Here is a 23,427-nt window from a genome sequence, read left to right on the forward strand (position 1 = left end):
CAATATAAACTACTGGCCAATGAAAAATAATTCCCTTAGGGCATGGTCACACGCCGTTCAAAGAAAAACCGATGTGTACATGTGTCAAATACACTAGCGTTTATTGTGAAGCGCCTTTTAAAATACAGGCATTTTTTACGTGTTTTTTGGCGCATAAGTATTACTCACATTGACTATCGGAATATTTGGCGCACTTTACATGCCAAAGAATTGACAAGAATATACTCCAACAAGGAAGCAAATTAAAATGGGTGTTTCCAGAAAAGCGCTGCTGATATCCAGAGAGTTTAAGATCAAAGTAATTGTCAAGACGCTTCTTTTTTGCGCAATGCGTTTTTTTAAAAGTGATTGCGTTTAAAATCGTGTTGTATTTACGAATGGTGCGCTTTCCCATTGATCTAAATGGGAAGCTTAATCAAGGGTTTAAAGCTTTTCTCGGTGGTAAAATGCGCCAAAAAAACCATCAAATAGACGCTGTGTGAACCTGTCAACTGAAAAGATATTCACCACAGGGTCTTCCCTCTTGGCTTTCATCATTCCAAGGGTATGTTCACACACAGTGTTTTCAGGCGTTTTTCTGGGCATAAACGCCTTCAAAAACAGTGGGGAAAAACGGAAGCTGAACGCCTCCAGACATCTGACCATTGATTTCAATGCTAAAAACAGCGTTTCTTTCCGACGGGGCTTTTTTTACACGGCCGTGTGAAAAACGGCGTGTAAAAAAAATGCCACGTAAAAAGAAGTGCATGTCACTACTATAACCGTTTTTGGATCCGTTTTTCATTATGTCAATAGAAAAACAGCTCCAAAAACGGCCGCAAAAAAAAAACAAAAAACATTTGATGCTTAAAAAATGGCTGAAAATCAGAGGCTGTTTTCCTTAGAAAACAGCATCGTATTTTATGGCCATTTTGCATGTGAACATACCCTCAGCCGTATTGTGTGTTCTGTAGCTTCTGCCAGCTGCCGTTGTAAAAGCACTCCCAAAATGGGAGGTGAACAATGCTTAGCAATTTGAAGACACCTTTTTCTGGCTTGAAGCCAAAATCAGGGATGGGGGTGAGCCTCCTTCCCACATTTACAGCAGCTGTAAGTCAGGCTGCTTTGCCAGATTCACCTTGCTGTAATTCTGGGAAGTGCTCCCTATGGTGGCCAACATAGGAAAACATGTCAAATTATTATTTAATTTTTAATGCTTCCCACCTTGTGAAAGAAAAAACAAATACAGCAAAAAACCTTAAAAAATATAATAAAAATAAGTAACTTTAAAAAAACCATTTTAGTAACTTTAAAAAAACCATTTTAATAGACCGTAAGCTGATGTATTAACCCCTAACAATATATGCAGTTTTTTTTTATGGCTACTGGGATGACAGTTGTGGTTTTCAGACACTAAAAGCCCCTGCATTATTACATACAATGGATTTTAATGTATCAACAGGGTGAGGCATACAAAAGAAGTAAAAAAAACAATACATGACAAAAACAGGGCATTTGAAAAATACAAATCTGAGGGTACAGCTGTAGCCTTTTTAAATTATAAAGAGCTTAATAAAATCTGTAAAAAGGTAATAAAAACGGCAAAAATACAAAATGAAAGGCAAGTGGCCAAGGATAGTAAAACAAATCCCCAAACATTCTTCATGTATATAAATGCAAAAAAGCCAAGGTCTGCACATATAGGACCCTTAGATAGTCGAAATGGGAGAGTAGGTCAAAGGGGATCAAGAGAAGGCAGAGTTACTAAATGGGTTCTTTAGCTCTGTATATACAACAGAAGAAAGAGCAGCTGATGTAGCCGGTGCCAGTGCTGTTAATATATCAGTTGATATACTGAATTGGCTGAATGTAGATATGGTCCAAGCTAAATTAAATTAAATAAATGTACAAAAGGCCGCGGGACCAGATGGGTTACACCCTAGAGTTCTTAAAGAGCTTAGTTCAGTTATTTCTGTCCCCCTCTTCATAATATTTAGAGATTCTCTAGTGACTGGTATAGTGCCAAGGGACTGGCGCAAGGCAAATGTGGCGCCTATTTTCAAAAAGGGCTCTAGGTCTTTTCTGGGTAATTATAGACCAGTTAGCCTAACATCAATCATGGGAAAAATGTTTGAGGGGCTATTGAGGGACTATATACAGAATTATGTGACAAAAAATAGTATTATAAGTGACAGCCAGCACGGTTTTACGAAGTACAGAAGTTGTCAAACCAACCGGATTTGTTTTTTTGAAGAGGTGAGCAGAAGCCTAGACAGAGGGGCCGCCGTGGATTTAGTGTTTTTGGACTTTGCAAAGGCATTTGACACTGTCCCCCATAGACGCCTAATGGGTAAATTAAGGACTATAGGTTTAAAAAGTATCGTTTGTAATTGGATTGAGAATTGGCTCAAGGACCGTATCCAGAGAGTTGTGGTACTCTGAATGGTCCCCGGTTATGAGTGGTCTACCCCAGGCTTCAGTGCTGGGACCACTATTATTCAACTTATTTATTAATGATATAGAGTATGGGATTAATAGCACTATTTCTATTTTTGCAGATGACACCAAGCTATGTAATATTGTTCAGTCTATGGAAGATGTCCGTGTTTGGGCATCCACTTGGCAAATTAAGTTTAATGTAGATAAATGTAAAGTTATGCATATGGGTACCAACAACCTGCATGCATCATATGTCCTAGGGGGAGCTACACTGGGGGAGTCACTTGTTGAGAAGAATCTGGGTGTACTTGTAAATCATAAACTAAATAACAGCATGCAATGTCAATCAGCTGCTTCAAAGGCCAGCAAGATATTGTCGTGTATTAAAAGAGGCATGGACTCGCGGGACAGGGATGTAATATTACCACTTTACAAAGCATTAGTGAGGCCTCATCTAGAATATGCAGTTCAGTTCAGGGCTCCAGTTCATAGAAAGGATGCCCTGGAGTTAGAAAAAATACAAATAAGTGCAACGAAGCTAATAAGGGGCATGGAGAATCTAAGTTTTGAGGAAAGATTAAAAGAAATAAACCTATTTAGCCGACTAAGGGGGGACATGATTAACCTATATAAATATATGAATGGCACATACAAAAAATATGGTGAAATCCTGTTCCATGTAAAACCACCTCAAAAAACAAGGGGGCACTCCCTCCGTCTGGAGAAAAAAAGGTTCAACCTGCAGAGGCTACAAGCCTTCTTTACTGTGAGAACGATGAATCTATGGAATAGTCTACCGCAGGAGCTGTCACAGCAGGGACAGTAGATGGCTTTAAAAAAGGCTTAGATCATTTCCTAGAACAAAAAAATATAAGCTCCTATGTGTAGAAATTTTTCCCTTCCCTTTTCCCATCCCTTTGTTTGAACTTGATGGACATGTATCTTTTTTTCAACCGTACGAACTATGTAACTTGTTAGAATATACAGTCATGTGAAAACTAAGTACACCCCATGTAAAGTTTTTATTTTTATTTTTTTAACATATCTTCTAGTTGTGGCAAGCATTAGAAGGTATGTTGTATTATATAGTTCCTTGGTAGTGACATGTTTTTTACAGAAGAAATTATCATCTTTTTTTGTTAATAAACTATTACATTTATTTATTGTTTTTTTTTTTCAATTTCATCACCTTTTATCTTTTATATGCTGTTTGAATTAATATCAATATGTTTTTTAAAAAAAAATCCTTTTTCTCATGACTGTAGAATTATAAAGTAGACAGTTTCTATTCCGTTTGCTATGCAGCCAGGGTATAGTGCATTTCTGTTGCTTTATGTATGTGGTCACTGTGTGCAGACAAAAGCAGATGCCACAAGGTTCAACTGATAAAATAAATTGGTCATCGTCCAAGCCACTTGGTCAACTTGTATGATCTATTCTCCGGAATACACCCTAAGGGGAGATGGTGTGTTTGGATCAGATAAGGATAACTGTGTGATCAATCCCATCTTTTCTTATCAGGTTATCACTACATCTGTCTCAGGAATGAGATCAATCAGCCTCTGTGTCTCCCGGGTCTTCTCGTATACACTGAAGCCAATGATTATATCCCGGACGACCACCAAGGTCAGCGATTACCGATTCTATCTGCGATTCTTGGAATGTGTCTGTTATCTTCCACTTCTTACCATTGTGGTTCATTGTCTTTTTATCTTTGTCCAACACTCATATTTATAATTGGTTCTCATTTTAACTTGTTGTTTGCTGATGTGTTGCCACGTAATACTGACCACTAACTTCATCCTCCCTAGAGTACATCAGAGCTCTGATTAACCCCATCCAACATGTCAGTCTGGATGAGAGGGCAAAGAGGCTCGCGGCTCTGATTGGAGAAAGTGAGGTATGGTACACACCAAGATTCAGACATGATGGGTATAGTTATACCAAGTGCGTTAAATCTTGTGGATCATCTCATCCATGACTTCATTTCTCCGCGTCCTTACTTTCTGCAAAAATGACCATATTTTGAAATTGTTATTAACTAGTTAATCGCCATCTGATTTTTCTTTTAATCATTATACAAATAAGGCCTAACATAATTTAATGCTAATTGGCTAGTATTGCATGCAGAATCGGATATCCAGAACACATAAAAGTGTAATCTTCTGTCATTGACTCAAGTTTGTTCTTTTACTATTTATTACAGCTCAACAACACGGAAAAACCTCAAGATAGGAAAAAAACAGACACCGCGATGAATGATTCTTCCAACAGGAATCTGTGTGACAAGAAGCCATCTATCACTCCAGTACCACCCCCTGGTATGTGATATACAGTACATGAGAGATGATGCCACAGGCATTACCATCATGTCTATTTCTTGTGTTGTAGATAACCAATGCAGCCCTTATACATTACATTGATGTCAACCAATCTCCTTGTTTGCAGCTAGAAATGCTGACAATCTAATGTGTTTGGGGGAAGCCAGATCACGTAAGGGTGAAGGAATCATCCATTTCATATCTTTGTTGGCCTATTCAATTACAAAGTGGCACCATAAATATGTGTCCGCTTCTCACCCTTTATTACAGAGTAGAAATTAAAGGGGTACTCGGGGCATTTTATATTGATGGCCTATCTTTAGGATAGGTTATCAAAATCAGATTGGTATGGGTCAGACTCCCAGCACCCCTGCCAATCAGCTGGTGATGAATGCTGCAGCCTCTTCATAGCTCACCATGCACAGCGCCGCACACATCTCGTAGCGGCTGTGCCTGGGATTGCAGTTCCGGTCCCTCTCCGGCACAGCCACTACGGATCTGTACGACACTGTGCCTGGTAAACATTAAAGAGGCCGCAGCGAGGGGGTCGTGGCCAGCAGGCAACATGAGAAGACGTGCTGAGTGAGAGCTCCGTCGGGTAGCCTGCTATACTTGCTATCCTGCCTATTATTCTGAGACTACCAGACCTCTAGACAGTTTACCGTAGTGGTGCTGAGTCATGGCACAGATGGGCCCCACGAAAGGCACTTCAGCGGCGGAGAAATTGAAGGATTTTGCCAGGGACAGTTCTCAAAATGGCGCCGCAGCATCTCCGGCACAGCGTTACAGGCCACCACGCGGTCAGAGTGACAGCACGACACAGCCTGAGGAGGCGGTGCCTGGCCCTGAACTGACTCTGCAACAGGTACATGAACAACTGTTGCAGGCTGTAAATCTGTCTACTACTTCGCTGACAGGGAAGATAGAAGAGGTGAGAGTAGATCTCGGCCTGCTGCGCCATGATGTCCAGAAGCTCAGGGAGAGGGTGAAGGAAACGGAACATAGAATTTCCGCCATTGAAGATGCTAATCTACGCAATCCTGCAAGATTATCGGCTGTGCAGGCCAAACTGGAAATATGGCAGCAGAAATGTGACGATTTGGAGAATCGTTCGTGCAGGAATAATGTCAGAATTATTGGCTTGCCGGAGCGAGTGGAGGGAGCTGTACCTGGCACATTTATTGAGCAGTGGTTCCGGACCACCTTCCCAGAGGCACATTTTTCAGCAGCATTTGCGGTGGAATGAGCACACAGAGTGCCGGCCCGACCACCTCAGCCCGGAATGCCGCCAAGGCCTTTATTGACACGTTTACTCAATTGGAAGGATCGGGATCTGATATTGCAAATCGTTCGCAAGCACCCCAATATCCAGTACGAGAATTCTCGGGTGCTATTGGTTCCAGATTTTTCAGCTGAACTGCAGAAAAAACGTGCTACATTTATTGCTGTTAAGAGGAAGATGCGGGCCCTGAACATATCCTACTCGATGGCTTATCCAGCTCGTCTACGCATAACTGATGGAGGGAAGGCGGTTTTCTTTGGAGATCCGAGGGAAGCTGAGGAATGGCTGTCTATGCGACCAGAAGAATCAAGTCATCGATAATGGCCACCTGTAATCTGCAGAATTTGTTGTGGTGCCACATGTCCAGGTCACCGAGGGGTCGATGCATCTTTTCATCCTATGGACTGTCCGGTGTATCCTGTCGAACTTGTGAAGAGGTCTGATGTGTGATAGCGGGGGGAAATTTGGGTTGCTGTTGCTGATTATTTCTGTGTAGCTTACATTTTCCATCTTTAATTGTATGCACAGATACCCCGTAACCGTCAGTCCTGGTATATTAGTTACATACTAGTTATACCTATACCTAGAGGCTCTGTCACCAGATTATCAAATCCCTATCTCCTATTGCATGTGATCGGCGCTGCAATGTAGATAACAGTAACGTTTTTGTTTTTTAAAAACGATCATTTTTGGCCAAGTTATGAGCAATTTTATATTTATGCAAATGAGCCTTTCTAATGGACAACTGGGCGTGTTTTCTCTTATTTCCAACTGGGCGTGTATTGTGTTTGTAACATCTGGGCGTGTTTACTTGTTTTACTAGCTGGGCGTTGTGAATAGAAGTGTAAGATGCTGACATACACAACGCCCAGCTAGTAAAACAAGTAAACACGCCCAGATGTTACAAACACAATACATGCCCAGTTGTCCATTAGAAAGGCTCATTTGCATAAATATAAAATTGCTCATAACTTGGCCAAAAATGATCGTTTTAAAAAAAAAAAAAAAACTTTACTATTATCTACATTGCAGCGCCAATCACATGCAATAGGAGATAGGGATTTGATAATCTGGTGACAGAGCCTCTTTAAGGGATACTGATAAGTTTGCCCATGAGCGGAGACCCCTCTCATGGAAGCCCCCGAAGGGGGAAGTTTTGTTCTTTTGGATAAGAATTAACATGCTTTCTATATACTCAATACATTGTCAACGTTTTACGTTATTAATTGATTCCTTGTACTCCATGCAGAGGCTAAGTGGGGAGGATTCCTGTAATATATATGTGGGTGTGTTTTCATGGCTGACCTGAGAGTGATGTCATGGAACATTAGAGGCATGGGTACCCCTCGCAAGAGAATTACGGTATTTGCACACGTGCGGGAATTTGGTCCACACATTCTGTGTCTTCAGGAGACCCATCTAACGGCCGATACTGTTAATCGTTTAAACAAACCCTGGGTTCAATGGGCGGAGCACTCGTGGCATACGTCATACTCTCGAGGGGTTTCTATACTAGTCCACCGGTCAGTGAGATGGAGTGTGACTAAGACGGTGAAGGACACGGAGGGTAGATATGTCTTTGTTCATGCATATCTTAATTGTGTGTCTTTTGTGATGATGGGGGTATATAACCCGCCTCCGGCAAACCTGTCAATCCTGCAGTTAGCAATTAATTTTGTTTCTAATTACCCTGACGCTAAGGTACTGTGTATGGGAGATCTAAATCTTTTACTGAATCCGACTCTTGATAAATTTATATCCCAGAACGGAGATGGGGAACTGAACTCATCTTCGAACTTGCAACGATTGGCAGATGAGATGGGATGGGTGGAGTTGTGGAGACTGAAACATCCCCAATCTTTAGAGTTCTCATGCTTTACTCCTGCTAGGGGGGCGTTATCCAGAATTGACTATATGTTTGGCTCAACCTCTTTGGGCCCTTAGGTGTCTGATATTGACTACGCTCCTCCTAGCGCTTCGGATCATGCGCCCCTGCGGGCGACATTTCGGTTGTGTGATCGACAGGCTAGTAAACTGAATTGGAGAGTTCATCCATTTTGGCTGTCCCTGATTGGGCCCAATAACCGCATTCCTGACCAGTTAACTCAATTTTTTGACATTCATGGTGAGGAGACTGACACTTTGCTCAAGTGGGATACGTTTAAGGCATATTTAAGGGGGTGTCTGAGGTCCACTATTTCTTTCATTAAAAAAACGTCACGGGCAGAGGAGGATAGATTGGCCATGACTTGCAAAGACCTGGAAAAGGCGTTCACTGATGAGCCTTCTGAGGAGAATAGATTACGCTGGCAACAGGCTAGCAGATTATATCTTCTACATCTTAAAGAGAAGGGGGATAGGAAGTTGTTTTTTCTCAGGCAAAATACCTTTGAATTGGGTAACCAGTCTGGTAGATTGCTGTCGCATTTAGTGCATTCTAATCAGTCATCTCCTGCCATTCTGCATATTCTGGATGAGGGACGACAAAAATTTAGTGATGCTGAACAAATTGGTGATAGGTTCCGCCGATTTTATATTGACTTATATACATCCCAGTGTGAGTACTCAGATGAGTCATTGATTGAATATTTGGAGGGGCTAGCCTTCCCACAGTTATCGGGAGAACATAGAGATCGCTTGGATGAGGCTCTTACTCTGGAAGAATTACAGACGGCTGTAAAGGATTTAGCTAGTGAGAAATCGCCTGGGGCTGATGGGGTTCCATTGGAGGTATATTCCAGATATTTGGAGATTATTGGTCCCGAATTGCTTCAGATGTATGCGGCAGCTTTTGAGAGGGGAGTCTTGCCCACTTCCTTGTACGAGGCTACTATTATAATTTTGCTGAAACCTGACAAAAACCCCATGGAGTGTGGATCATATAGACCTATCTCCTTACTCAATTTAGATTATAAGATTCTGACAAAAATATTGGCAAATCGACTTAATCCTATTATCACCTCATTAATACATGAGGATCAATCCGGCTTTATGCCTGGGAGATCCACTTCGGGGAATATTCGCAGGGTCCAGGCGGTTTCACAGGTAGGGGGAAAATTACATAAACAATGGGCGTTGGCGTCTCTTGATACGGCCAAGGCCTTTGACTCCGTGGAGTGGAGGTATCTCCAAATGGATATCCATTTTATATAAGCACCCCAGGGCAAACCTCTTGGTTAATGGTATGGGTACTGCCTTTTTTTATCTAAGTCTGGGCACCAGACAAGGCTTTCCGTTATCCCCTCTTCTCTTTGCTTTAGCCATAGAACCTCTTGCCATTCACATCCGTCAGGATTACATATTTCAGGGAGTTCTAATTGGTAATAGAGAAAGCAGGATAGGCCTGTATGCGGATGATTTAGTTCTCTACATGTCCGAGGTTCATGATACTCTTCCACGGGCTATTGATATTTCAAACCATTTTGGCCGCTATCACTGGCGTAGCTATAGGGGTCGCAGCTGTCGCAATTGCGACCGGGCCCCCGAAGCCAGGAGGGGCCCACAGCCCCCCGCACCACATCAATAAAAAGTTACTATAGTAACTCGGGCCGCGGGTCCCTGTTACTATAGTAACAGACTGTACTTACCTTCCTGGTTCTGCCGGATCGCCGCGCCGCGCACAACATCGAGAGGACAGAACTTCCGCCGCGGCTGAAGAGGAAGGTAAGATTAGTAGCCCTGACTGGCGGGGTCCGACTCCCGGGACCCGCCAATCAGCTGTTTTGAAGGGGCCGCAGCACTCGTACGAGAGCTGCTTCCCCTTCATTCCGGTCACACTATGAATCGGTGTCGGCGATTCACAGTGTGAGTGAGTAGTGAAATGAAGGTGAAGCAGCTCTCGTACGAGTGCTGCGGCCCCTTCAAAACAGCTGATTGGCGGGTCCCGGGAGACGGACCCCGACACATCAGCTATTCATGGCCTATCCTGAGGATAGGCCATCAATGTTTAGGGACTGCACAACCCCTTTAAGCCTATGATGTAGCAGGCTTAGAGGGCCCATTAGACAGGATCACAGATTGTGTGATCCTGTCTGCTGGGCCCTGTATCCAAGCCAATCACATGGTAGGCTTAGATACATGGCCCATGTGTGATCCTGTCTGATGGACCCTGTATATAAGCCTACCACACTGTAGGTTTAGATACAGGGCCCCAGCACACAGTAATCTTATACCGTATAAGATTACTGTCTGCTTGACCCTGTATCTAAGCCTACCTTGTGGTAGGCTTAGATACAGGGTCCCACAGACAGTATCACACATGGGTCCTGTATCTAAGCCTAACACGTGTTACTAAACGTTTTTTTTGTGTGTTTTCTTACAGGTTCGGTCGTTGGACTACGTCGGATTCCAGGACTACTTCGATGACGGCTTTTTTTTTTATTATCAATAAAATGGTTAATGAGGGTTGTGTGTTTTTTTTTTATTTCAATAAAATATTTTTTCTATGTCTTTGTGTTTTTTTTTAAAACTATATTACTACCGCCTTAGTAATGGCCGCCGGCTGATTGACAGCATCCATTGCTAAGGCGGGGCTTAGTGTTAGCCGGTGCAGTGGCTAACACTAACCCCCATTATTACCCCGGTACCCACCGCCACCAAGGGTGCTGGGAAGAGCCGGGTACCATCCAGTACTTGACCATCTGTAGTGATGGTTGGCCACTGGGGTGGCCGCAGGCTGGTATTATCAGGAGGGGAAAGGCCAAAAACAGTGGCCTTTCCCACCCTGGTAGTGCTAGGCTGCTGCTGCTTTATTGTATCTGGCTGGTTATGAAAAATGGGGGGGACCCCACGTGATTTAAAAAAAATAATTGGAAAGAACGATGTCGGGTCCCCTGCAATTTTCATAACCAGCCAGATACAACACAGCAGCAGCAGGCAGCATTACCAGGGTGGGAAGGGCCACTGTTTTCGGCCTTCCCCAGCCTAATACTACCAGCCTGCGGCCACCCCGGTGACTGCCCGTCACTACAGATGGTCGGGTACTGGTTCGTACCCGGCTCTTCCCAGTACCCCTGGTGGCGGTGGGTACCGGGGTAATAACGGGGGTTAGTGTTGGCCTTTGCACCGGCTAACATTAAGCCCCGCCTTACTAATGGAGGTTGTAAATCAGCCAGCGGCCATTACTAAGGTGTTGATAATAAAGTTTAAAAAGATACAAGCACATAGCAAAAATATTTTATTGAAATAAAAAAACACAACCCCGATTAACCATTTTATTGAGAATAAAAAAACGCCGTCATTGAAGTCCTCGTATCCGAAGTCCAACAACCGAACCAGTAAAAAAACACAAACACACAAAAATAATCAGTAACACATAAAGAAGCAAAATTATTATTCTTACCTATCCTGGGTCCAGCGCTGGAGCTGCAATAACAGCGAGCTGAGTCCTGTATCTAATCCGATCATGTGTGATACTGTCTGAGGAGCCACTGTATCTAATCCTATCATGTGGGACATTGTCTGCTGAGCCACTGTATCTAATCCTATCATGTGTGATACTTTCTGCTGAGCCACTGTATCTAATCCTATCATGTGTAATACTGTCTGCTGAGCCACTGTATCTAATCCTATCATGTGTGATACTGTCTGCTGGGCCCTATCTCTAATACTATCATCTGTGATACTGTCTGCTGAGCTGTGTATCTAATCCTATCATGAGTGATACTGTCTGCTGAGTCATTGTATCTAATCCTATCATGTGTGATACTGTCTGCTGGGCCACTGTATCAAATCCTATCATGTGTGATACTGCCTGCTCAGCCACTGTATCTAATCCTATCATGTGTGATACTGTCTGCTCAGCCACTGTATCTAATCCTATTATGTGCGATACTGTCTGCTCAGCCACTGTATCTAATCCTATCATGTGTGATACTGTCTGCTGAGCCAATGTATCTAATCCTATCCATAGTTTATAGGGTTGTAGTGCTATAGATATGCTATGCTGTCTCATATACACACATTTTTTTTTTGGGCAGACACATATGTATTGGGGCTATTTCCCCTGACATTTTAAGTCCTTAGTGACGCCCCTGGCTGCTAGTGCTGCATTGTTGGGTCACTTAGGAGACCCAGCGATGCAACTGAAAGCTGCGGGCCGTCGGCCATGAGAAGTTTGCGGGGGGGAGGGGCCCCAATGAAAACTTTTGGATCTGGGCCCATGAGCCTTTAGCTACGCCCCTGGCCGCTATTCTGGTCTTCTGATCAACTGGGCTAAGTCGGCTCTGATGCCTTTGTGGGAGGTGGACTGGCCAGAGGTGTATTATAAACTGCCGGTGGTTGCTAGCTTTTAACCCCTTCCCGACATTTGCCGTACATGTACGTCATGGAAAGCATTGACTTCCCGCAAAATGCCGTACATGTACGTCAAATGTTTGGCACCGGCTCAGAAGCTGAGTCGGTGCCATCATCACCGGATCTCAGCTGTATCTTACAGCTGACATCCGACTGTAACGGCGGGGACCGAAATTAGCTTCGATCCCCGCCATTAACCCCTTAAGTGCAGCGCTCAAACGCGATCGCTGCACTTAAGGTGTTTGCAGCTCATCGGAGCCCCAGCAATGAAATTGCCGGGGTTCCGGTGGCTGCAATGGCAACCGGAGGCCTAATACTGGCCTCCCGGTCTGCCTAGCACCGAAGCCGGTCAAGATCCGCCCGGCGGCGGAGCCTGATCGGCTTCCGTAGCTGCCGGCAAGATGGCGCCGGGTCAGGAGCTGATCCGGCGTCATCAGCGGTGGAGGTCAGCTGTACTGCACAGCTGACATCCACCTGTAACGGCAGGAACCGGAGCTAGCTCCGATCCCTGCCATTAACCCCTTCGATGCAGCAATCGAAAGCGATTGTTGCATCGTATCGGTTACTAGCAGATCGCCAGCCCTGACAGGCAATCGGGACTGGCGACTGCTGTTATGGCAACAGGAGACACAATGGTCTCCTGCTCTGCCATTACGGAAGCCGATTTAGGCCCCGCCGGGAGGCGAAGCCTAATCGGCTTGCTGTCAGTGAATGACTGACAGATCTAATACATTGCACTACATAGGTAGTGCAATGTATTAGAAAAAAAAATATCTGACCGTTGGACCTTCAAGTCCCCTAGTGGGACTTGAAGAAAAGTGTAAAAAAAGTATAAAAAAGTGTAAAAAAAAGTGCAAAAAATAAAAGTTTGAAAACAATAAAAGTTTCAAGTAATAAAACAAAACACAATCCCCCTTTTACTCTTATCAAGTCCTTTATTATTGAAAAATAATAATAAACCATATGTATTTGGTATCGCCACGACCGTAACGACCTGAGGTATCAAAATATAGTATTATTTATTGCACGCTGTGAACAGCGTAAAAAAAAACGTAAAACACGTTACCAGAGTTTCTGTTTTTTAGTCACTTTGCCCTACAAATATTAGAATAAAAAGTGATCAAAAAGTCGCACGTATCAAAAAATGGTACCTATAAAAACTATAGCTCGTCCCGCAAAAAACAAGCCCTCATACACCTCCGTCGACAAAAAAATTAAAACGTTATGGTTCTCACAACTTGGCGACAGAAAAAAAATACATTCTTTTTACAAAAGTAATTTTATTGTGAAAAAAGTTGTAAAACATAAAAAAATGCTATAAATTAGGTATCGCCGGAATCGTACGGACCTGCAGAATAAAGTTAACATGTAATTTATAACGCATGGTGAACGCTGTATAAAAAAAAACGAAAAAATCTGTGCCAGAATTGCATTTTTTTGTTTACCTGGCATCCCAAAAAATAGGATAAAAGGTGATCAAAAAGTCACATGTACCCCAAAATGGTACCAATAATAACTACAGCTCGTCCCGCAACAAACCAGCCCTCATACCGCTACGTCTATGAAAAATAAAATTAGTTATGGCTCCAATAAGTCAGGAAATAAAAAAATATGCAGTTGTGCCCGAGGGGAACATTTCTTCTGTTTGAAGAGGCGATTTATCAAGGACCTAAAATTAGGGAACCAGGACAGGGAGGGCCCAAACATATCCGCTGGAAGCGACGGTGCCCGTATTATACCAGGACAACACTTCCCAGCAAAATTCCTCAAACTACAAAGGTGCAGAGTGTGGACCAAAAGGGGGATAAGAAATTACACCATTTATCAGTGCGACACTGGCCTGTGCAGAAAGGATTGCTTCACAGCGTAACACACATCTATGGATTATTTTATTTTTTTCATACCACCTGACTATGCCCCTTATATACCCCGCCCCGCTTACATGTACCCCCACATTATAAAACACCAGCAATACTCAAACAAATTTAGTACCAAGCAAAATCCGCTCTCCAAAAGTCAAATGGTGCTCCCTCGGCTCTGAACCCTACAGCGTGCCCAAACAGCAGTTTCCTTCAACATATATGGCATCGTCATACCCGGGAGAACCCTTTTAACAATTTTTGGGGTGTGTCTCCCCAGTGTCATAAGCTTAGCATGACATATTTGCCACTGAATGGCATATCTAGGGAAAAATATAAATTTTTAATTTGCACCATCCGCAGTGCATTCATTTATGGAAAAGACCTGTGGGGTGAAAATGTTCACTACACCTCTTAATAAATGCCTTGAGGGGTGCAGTTTCCATAATGGGGTCACTTCTCAGGGGTTTCTTTTTATTATTTCACATCTGAGCCTCTGCAGTTGTGAACCAATACTTTGTAAATCGCCAAATTAGGCCTCCACTCCGCATGGTACTCTTCACTCCTGAGCCCTGTCATATGTCCAGGCAAAAGATTAGGGCCAAATGTAGGGTGTTTCTAAAACCGGGAAACGCCGCATAATAATTAGAGAGCTGTCTTGTTATGGTGGCACAAGCCGGGCACCACATATTGGCATATCTATGGAAGAAAATCCCATTTTCACTCTGCAACATCGAGTGAACACTAATTTCTACAAAACACCTGCAGGGTTAAAATGCTTACTACACCCCTTGGTAAATGCATTGAGGGGTGTCGTTTCCAAAATGGGGTCACTTCTGGGGGGTTTCCACTGTTTTGGGCCCACAGGCGCCCAGAAACCAATCCAGCAACATCTGCACTCCAAGTGGCGGTCCTTTCCTTCTGAGCCCTGCCGTTTGCCCAAACAGCAGTTTATGACCACATATGGGATATTGCCGTACTCGGGAGAAATTGCTTTACAAATTTTGGGTTCTTTTTTTCCTTTATTTGTTGAGAAAATGAAAAAATTTTCGCTAAAGCTACGTCTTATTGAAGAAAAAGGACTGTTTTTATTTTCACTGCCTAATTCTAATAAATTCTATGAAACATCTGTGGGGTCAAAATGCTTACTACACCCCTAGATGAATTCCTCAAGAGGTGTAGTTTCCTAAATGGAGTCCCTTTTTGGGCGTTTTCATTGTTTTGTCCCCTCAGGGGCTTTGCAAATGTGACCTGGCCTCCGCAAATCATTCCTGCTAAATGTGATCTCAAAAAGCCAAATAGTGCTCTTTCCCTTCTAAGCCCTGTCGTGTGTCCAAACAGCCGTTTATTACCACATGTGGGGTATTGTTTTACTCGGGAGAAATTGCATTACAAATTTTGTGGTGCTTTTTCTCCTTCAGTCCTTCTGGAAATGAGAAAAAATTAGCTAAACCTAGATTTTTTTTGAAAAAATGTAGATTATTATTTTCAGGGCCTACTTCCAATATTTTCTGCAAAAAAACTGTGGGGTCAAATCGCTCACTATACCCCTAGATAATTTCCTCAATGGGTGTAGTCTCCAAAATAGGGTCACTTGTGGGGGGTTTCCACTGTTTTGTCCCCTCAGGGGCTTCGTAAATGTGACATGGCCTCCGCAAACCATTCCTGCCAAATGTGGACTCCAAAAGCCAAATGGCGCTCTTTCCCTTCTAAGCCCTGCCGTGTGTCCAAACAGCCGTTTATTACCACATGTGGGGTATTGTTTTACTCGGGAGAAATTGCTTTACAAATTTTACGGTGCTTTTTCTTCTTCAGTCCTTGTGGAAATGAGAATAAATTAGCTAAACCTACATTTTCTTTGAAAAAATTGAGATTATCATTTTCACAGCCTACTTCCAATAATTTATGCAAAAAACCTGTGGGGTCAAAACGCTCACTATACCCCTAGATAATTTCCTCAATGGGTGTAGTTTCCGAAATGGGGTCACTTGTGGGGGGTTTCCACTGTTTTGTCCCCTCAGGGGCTTTGTAAATGTGACATGGCCTCTCAAACCATTCCTGCTAAATTTGAGCTCCAAAAGCCAAACGGCGCTCTTTCCGTTCTAAGCCCTGCCGTGTGTCCAAATATCCATTTATTACCACATGTGGGGTAGTGTTTTACTCGGGAGAAATTGCTTTACAAATTTTGCAATGCTTTTTCTCCTTTAGTCCTTGTTGAAATGAGAAAAAAAATCGCTAAACCTACATTTTCCTTGAAGAAATGTTGATTCTAATTTTCACGGCCTACTTCCAATAATTTCTGTAAAAAACCTGTGCGGTCAAAATGCTCACTACACCCCTAGATAATTTCCTTGAGGTGTCTAGTTTCCCAGATGGGGTCACTTTTGGGGGATTTTCACTGTTTTGGCACCGCAAGAGCCCTTCAAACCTGACATGGTGCCTAAAATATATTCTAACAAAAATAAGGCCCCAAAATCCACTAGGTGCTCCTTTGCTTCTGAGGCCGATGCTTCATTCCAGTAGCACGCTACGGCCACATGTGGGATATTTCCTAAAACTGCAGAAACTGGGCAACAAATATTGAGTTGCATTTCTCTGGTAAAACCTTCTGTGTTATAAAAAAAATTGTATTAAAAATTTATTTCTGCAAAAAAATATGAAATTTGTAAATTTCACCTCTACTTTGTTTTAATTCTTGTGAAATGTGTAAAGGGTTAAGACATTTTCTAAATGCTGTTTTGAATACTTTGAGGGGTGAAGTTTTTAAAATGGGGTGACTTTTTGGGGGTTTCTAATATATAAGGCCCTCAAAACCACTTCACAACTGAACTGGCCCCTGTAAAAATAGCCTTTTGAAATTTTCTTGAAAATGTGAGAAATTGCTGCTAAAGTTCTAAGCCTTGTGAGGTCATAGAAAAATAAAAAGATGTTCAAAAAACGATGCAAATATAAAGTAGACATATGGGGGATGTTAGTTAGCAACAATTTTGTGTGGTATAACTGCCTGTCTTACAAGCAGATACATTTAAATTGAGAAAAATGCAAATTTTTGCAATTTTTCACTATATTTTCGTGTTTTTCACAATTAAATACTGAATGTATCGACCAAATTTTACCACTATCTTAAAGTCCAATGTGTCACGAGAAAACAGTCTCAGAATCGCCCAGATAGGTGAAAGCATTTCAACGTTATTACCACATAAAGTGAAACATGTCAGATTTGAAAAATGAGGCTCTGTCAGGAAGGTCAAAAGTGGCTAAAGAGGGAAGGGGTTAATATCTAGGTTAATAATAGACTGACCCAACTGTATATAATACACCAGTGTTATATTACACCAACTAGTCTGTACCGTATGGGTAGGATGCCCCATACAGAATGTCATAGATGTCGCTCCTCAGGGGCAAACTTCATACATCTTATCTGGAGCTGTCAGTGTATTAGCTCCGTCTGGGATGGGGTACTCGAGGTCTTGAATGGTATTGTATCGGTGCCTATACCCAAGACACCGGAAATTTGTTTTCTGGGACTGTTGCGGGAGGAGAATTGGCCATTCCACAATCGGGTATTTATTAGGGAAACTTTGTTCCTAGCTAGGAAAACTATAGCCTTGAGATGGACGGCGGACAGGCCCCCCACGCTTACACAATGGAAATCTCTGGTTAATCAAGTCATCCCGTTTGAGAGAGTGGTTTATAGAAATAGGAAATGTGACCATAAGTTTGGGGAGATTTGGGATGGGTGGCTATCCTCACCTGAGACATTGGACCCAGGAAATACTATGCACTCTCTCTCACATGGATTGTCGAGGGAGGGAAGGGAGTGAGATATGTTTGAATAATGTACTTGAATACTATGTAATACTCTTTTTGTATCTTTCTTGTAAGTGTATGTATATATGGAATTCAATTGCCTGATGTCCTCTGAATAAGTTGCCGACGTGTGGGTCGGATATAATGCCTGAAATGTAATTTGTGTTGTTCAAATTGACCTGACTGACATTGTAAATTCTTTGTTGCAAGCTTGAAGTTCAATAAAACGAGTTTAAAAAAAAAGAGGCCGCAGCAGTCGTCGCCGCAGCCCTTCAGTCATCTGACGCCCACCGATCTGATATTAATGACCATTATTATGAAATGCCCAGAGAACCCCTTGCACATTCTGCTATGGATTGGGGGAATCGGGACCCTTGGTTAATGCCTTATATACATGGTGGTATAGGATGATGTAGGGGTTAGTGGAGGTGGTATTGGGAAGAAAAATGTACCTAGAATTTCGTTTTAGTTAATCTGAATAAATCCAAAATTATTTATAGGGCTCTGAGCTCCAATTTTTTTTTTTTTTTAATACAGAGCAGTAAATTCCCTAAATTCCTTCGCACAGCCATAGAGTTACTTGATAAAATTCTGTTCTGCAGTCACCACTAGAGGGAATTCGCTCCAATTGAACTTCATAATAAATTCAAAGGTAGTGAGCTCCCTCTAGTGGCAGACTAAAGAGTTTTCTCTTGCTTCTCAGAGAGGGGTTTGAAAGTACTAGGAACGTACCTAAGTTTGCCCCTGTGCACATATTCTGATTATACATGAGCAAATCGTGTGGCTTGAAATGCTTCTCATAATGTAAAGAGCTCAATATTGTACAAGGAAGTTTTCTGACATATTAGAAATCTGTAAGCTATGTTCATTGCATATACACTGCCAGTGAGATGGATGTGATTTTTCCATCAGATCATAGTGGGTTGTTATCAGTGACACACTGCCATAAAACCTGTTTATCTTTTTAGTGTTTGTACTGCTATGAAATGATGGCAGGCAATGTTGCTTATTATATACTACTGCCCTTTGTATTTTGTAGGCATTATATATTAAAAAGTTACATTTCTGTTCTTCCTCAGCTCAGCAACGTGATGACCTCATAGCAAGTATACTAACAGGTAATGGGAGACGTGCACGAGAACCTTATTTTTGCCTATAATTGCTTTATGTAATATTTGTCACTGACGCCCTCGTTCTGTTAAAAAAAAAAATATTTAGATGTTCCAGCTCCTTCCTTGGAGGAGTTGAAGTTACAGAAAAGTTTTGTGAAGCTTCTCTGCCGACAGTACCAAGAATTGCGCCACATGCACCGTAAACACCTGCGCAAGGTGTCTTCACTGTGCAAGGAGCAGAACAGCAGATTCATACAACTCCAAAGCATCCGCAGGAAGAAGTTTATGAAGAGCCCTAAAGCAGGACAAGAGTAAGTCCCTTCCTAGCATATACGTTTGGAGCTTTATAGTGGATATGATTATGGATATTTGTTAGGGATGATAACATTATAATTTATCTTCTTCATAAAATGGACTGCTCTCTTGCACAGGGATCTCTTATTTTGTTACGTTTGTTCATGTTCTACAAAGTCCATTGATTGTGTGTTACCTTTTCACTTTGTGGCTGTAGTTCATTGCCAGAGCAGGAGGAGCAGCAGCAGAAGAAGCTGATGGATCTACAAGGAGAGCAGCAGAGGCGCCTTGTGGAGCTCAGAGAATTGCAGCATGAACAAGAAAGGAAAATCAAACACATCCACCTTCAACAGGTGCAGCATTCTCCACCAAAATCCCTGATCTCACTGAGGGACACACACCCAGCGCGGCGTCTAACAGTGTCCTTGGCTCCTTTCCTATAGGCTGTGCAGAAGCTACAAGACGTCGCCCAAGCATATCATACCTCCCAGCTCAAGAAGTTAAAAGAAATCAGTGAGAAGTGAGTGTTGTCGTTAACCCTCTAAATGACAAGCCATCTGGAAAAAGGATAATTAATAGTGGGGGCACATTAAAGGGGTCTTTGTGTGTTGAGAGTCCCTTCTCACATTGTGTCCCCCCTTCCAGCTGCAGTTATCATTGGCAGGGGAACCAATGTAAATGTTCTACAGAGACATTCATTATGAAATAAAGAATTACAGGGGTCCATTGTTTTTAATAGATGCATCTAGCTTTTCATGGCTTTAGTTAGTGTGTTGAGGCCTAATTGGAGGACCTCCATTTTTTTTTCATTCCCTAAGATAAGAGGTTGTCTGAAGTAGATACCCCTTTGACATGTCAAAAAGATGAACCAGAGGATCCAATGGGTCAAGGCCTTTTATTTGGAATATTTTGAAGCAGCACATGGTTCTAAGCATTAAGAAATTCTTATAGTGGACTGTAAAACTGTAGGTTGAGATGACCTGTGACGTTCAAAATCAGTATGGCAACTAACAAATCATACCTATTTTAATATCTCCTTATAGAGAGAAGAAGGAACTGCAAAAGATCCTGGACAGAAAGAGACATAACAGTATCACTAAGGTCAAGTCACAAGACCGGCACAAGAAAGAAGGGTTAGTAAGAGATTATCCGTTAAAATCCTCCTTATTCATTTGTCTTTTATTCTTCCTTCTACATTTCTGTTTTGCTCACATTTCCATTCCTTGTTTTCCCATCTCCGAATTATCATGTTTTTCTGCAGTGAACTGACGGAGATCAACAGACGTCACATCAATGAGTCCGTGAACTTTATACGCAGCGTGAGTGGCCATGGAAATTACTGTGAAGAGTCTAGGAATGCACATTAATATTAAATTAGTAGGATAAATGAAGCTGCTGCGCTTCTCCATAGCCCACTTTTGATATGTCAGGCTTCAATGATAATGGCCAGAGGATAAGTTTCCATTATGTCCATTACATTATCCGATCAAGGAGAGAATAGCAATAATTACATAGAATAAATATGAAGGCTGTATTGAAATAATATTGAAGTGATATAATATCCATTCATCAAAACCAGGGATAGGTGTGAATTTCAGAATCTACAGGAACACACAAAATTAAAATAGCTAACATTGTGGGAACTACAGGGTAGTTTGCTTGGACATATTAAATGAAGATATAATTGCTAGGCTCTAGTGTGGCATCAAAATATGTGACGGGAACAAAGCCATTATATTTACAATATATTAGGCCACCTAATGGTTGTATATGGCCACCTAATGGTTGTATATGTTAGCAGTGTATAGCTTAAGACGAGCTGCACACTGTATTGTGATTGGAATGTGACAAAACTAGATATGTAATTTGCCCCAAATAGTTTTGCCTGTGTGCAAGCAAAGGTGAAAGGTGCTGGTCAGCACTGCTGGAGTTTTTGGTTGGGGCTCCCTCCCTAGATGCAGTCATATAATATGTGGGAAATTTACTTTGGCCATACAAATTAGATAATTGTTGCCAAATCCTGCTGATGTCAACAGGACCTGAAAATAATCTAATGTGTATGAGAGCCTGTTTATTTTTAACATGTCCGATCCTTTCCTTAACCAGGAGATAAGGCAGGAAAATGCAGATCTGCACATAGTAATAAATATTAATAAAATGCAGAATCACATCTCCTTTGCCACATATTAAAAATGTTCTATTGTTAGAGGTACGGCTTAAACACCGAAAATCCCGTTTCTTGCTACTGAGATAAGCTAAAGGGAACTAGGTGGTAGACGCTACTTGACAAATGCCCCTTTTTGCCCTCCCTATAAGCTGGCCCTGATTACAGTAGAAAACAGTAATTACATTGATAAACATCTCTATATATGTTCATAGCTTGTCCTTGCGAACTGCAGGGAAGACTGGCGCTGTTTACACTCATCCACGTGGATGCAAATATAGATTCCTATGAACATACTTCACATCAAATGTATTAGAACAGCTGCTCTATGACAGATGAGGAATCGAAAGAAAATTGTGTTCTTAGTCTGGTCTAGATTGATAGGAGCCAGCTGCTAACAAGTGTCATTACTTAGAATAAAGGAACATTGTGTAGTAATGCTTGTTATATCAGACTCCATCACTCAGCCTACCGCCTGCCGTCTTTATAAATGTCCTTCTCCCTGCAGTTAGAAGAAGCACAAAATAAGCGTCTAGAAAAGTTGCTTGCTGCTCACCAAGAGACACTGCAGAGAATAAAGGACGAGGAGCCAAAGGTCAGTGCCAAACCTTCCACATTTGTTGTCCAGAACGGCAGGCAGCAGTACCCTCCTCTATGTGAACCTCTATCAACACTTGTCCTCATCCTCTTTCTGTCTTTGTTCTAGCTGATGGCCCAGTTAGAAGAGGAATGCCAAGCAGAGTTACGCCAGCTCCCCCAAGAAGTGCGACGATATTTGCAAGAAGAAGGAGGCAATAGAGGTGGGGGCAGCTCTGGACCTCCATCTTCAACACAAAGCACCCCTACTTCTATCACAAGGGGCTGGGGGTCAGAACTTGTTGAAGGGGATTGTTTACAGACCCCAGAGGACTCAGATGATGAAGCCACTCGACTCTGACCCCTAAAAGTCTAGAACTTCTATAGTAATTTTATATATTATATATATTTGTATACAGATGATCACCCCTTTTTTTAAAAAGAAGAATTTATATTCACTAATATAGTATCCTCAGAATTTATGATGACACTTGCTATAAATGGAGACCGAACAGACATCAAAGGACCCATCTAAAACATAATAAGACATTTATGGAATATTCTGCAGCTCACCTTTACATTATGAATGACCAAAGTTCCTCCTGGAAAGAATTTATTATATATAAATAGTCACAGATCTAATCAGAAGCAGATGAAGTATGTGTCCACATGAATGACACTGCTAGTGCAACACTATGTATGAGTATGAGAGACACCGTGTGTGTTTGTGCTGTAAGTTGTATGTATAATTGGTATTTCTGGCTTCGTCACCGTCTTATCCCATTTTATGTATTTTTTACACACATTTTATTTCTGTATTAAAACGGTTAGAAATCATACTGTTATTTTTATTCATGTTTTTAAACAGTCGCACTCTTGTCCATGGGCTGTGTGTGGTATTTCAGGTCAATCCCACTAATAAGAGAGCTGAGCTGCAATACCAGACACTGCCCATAGACAATAGTGGCGCTTTTTCTGTAAGAAATGCAGACCCTTTTTTTTTCTACTTTCACAAAAGTATGTGGACACCCCACCTAACAATAGTGTTCGCATGGTCTGGGGCTGTGTTTCAGGGTTTGGGCTAGGCTCCTTAATTCCAGTAAGAGGTAATGTTAAAGAAGTTTTCCAGCTTCTTACAACTGATGACCTATCCACCTGATAGTTCATCAGTACATAATCTGTGGGGGTCCGACAGCCGGTCCCGCAATACATTAGCTGGTTCGGTGCCTCTGCACCGGAGGTACATGCCGGAAGCAGTTGGCTCCGGCCACGGAATAGCGGCCGAGCTGCAGTACTG

The 23,427-nt window shown here is 42.2% G+C and overlaps 1 protein-coding gene across 3 annotated transcripts in view; it reads left to right on the plus strand.

Moving 5' to 3' along the window:
- Positions 1-22,967, plus strand: part of PLCB3 (phospholipase C beta 3) — a 227,733-nt gene extending 204,766 nt beyond the window's left edge. For all 3 annotated transcript variants that reach the window (XM_075837265.1, XM_075837264.1, XM_075837267.1), the window contains 11 exons: positions 3,940-4,044; positions 4,230-4,318; positions 4,625-4,739; positions 19,064-19,102; positions 19,203-19,407; positions 19,608-19,743; positions 19,834-19,910; positions 20,434-20,523; positions 20,652-20,709; positions 22,063-22,149; positions 22,261-22,967. In XM_075837265.1, coding sequence (XP_075693380.1) covers positions 3,940-4,044; positions 4,230-4,318; positions 4,625-4,739; positions 19,064-19,102; positions 19,203-19,407; positions 19,608-19,743; positions 19,834-19,910; positions 20,434-20,523; positions 20,652-20,709; positions 22,063-22,149; positions 22,261-22,491 — 1,232 coding nt within the window. In that variant the 3' untranslated portion in view covers positions 22,492-22,967. The remainder of the gene's footprint in view (positions 1-3,939; positions 4,045-4,229; positions 4,319-4,624; positions 4,740-19,063; positions 19,103-19,202; positions 19,408-19,607; positions 19,744-19,833; positions 19,911-20,433; positions 20,524-20,651; positions 20,710-22,062; positions 22,150-22,260) is intronic.
- The last annotated feature ends 460 nt before the right edge of the window (positions 22,968-23,427 follow it).

The sequence above is a fragment of the Rhinoderma darwinii genome, chromosome 9 (genome assembly GCF_050947455.1).
Source record: "Rhinoderma darwinii isolate aRhiDar2 chromosome 9, aRhiDar2.hap1, whole genome shotgun sequence".
In the NCBI taxonomy this organism is placed as follows: domain Eukaryota; kingdom Metazoa; phylum Chordata; class Amphibia; order Anura; family Rhinodermatidae; genus Rhinoderma; species Rhinoderma darwinii.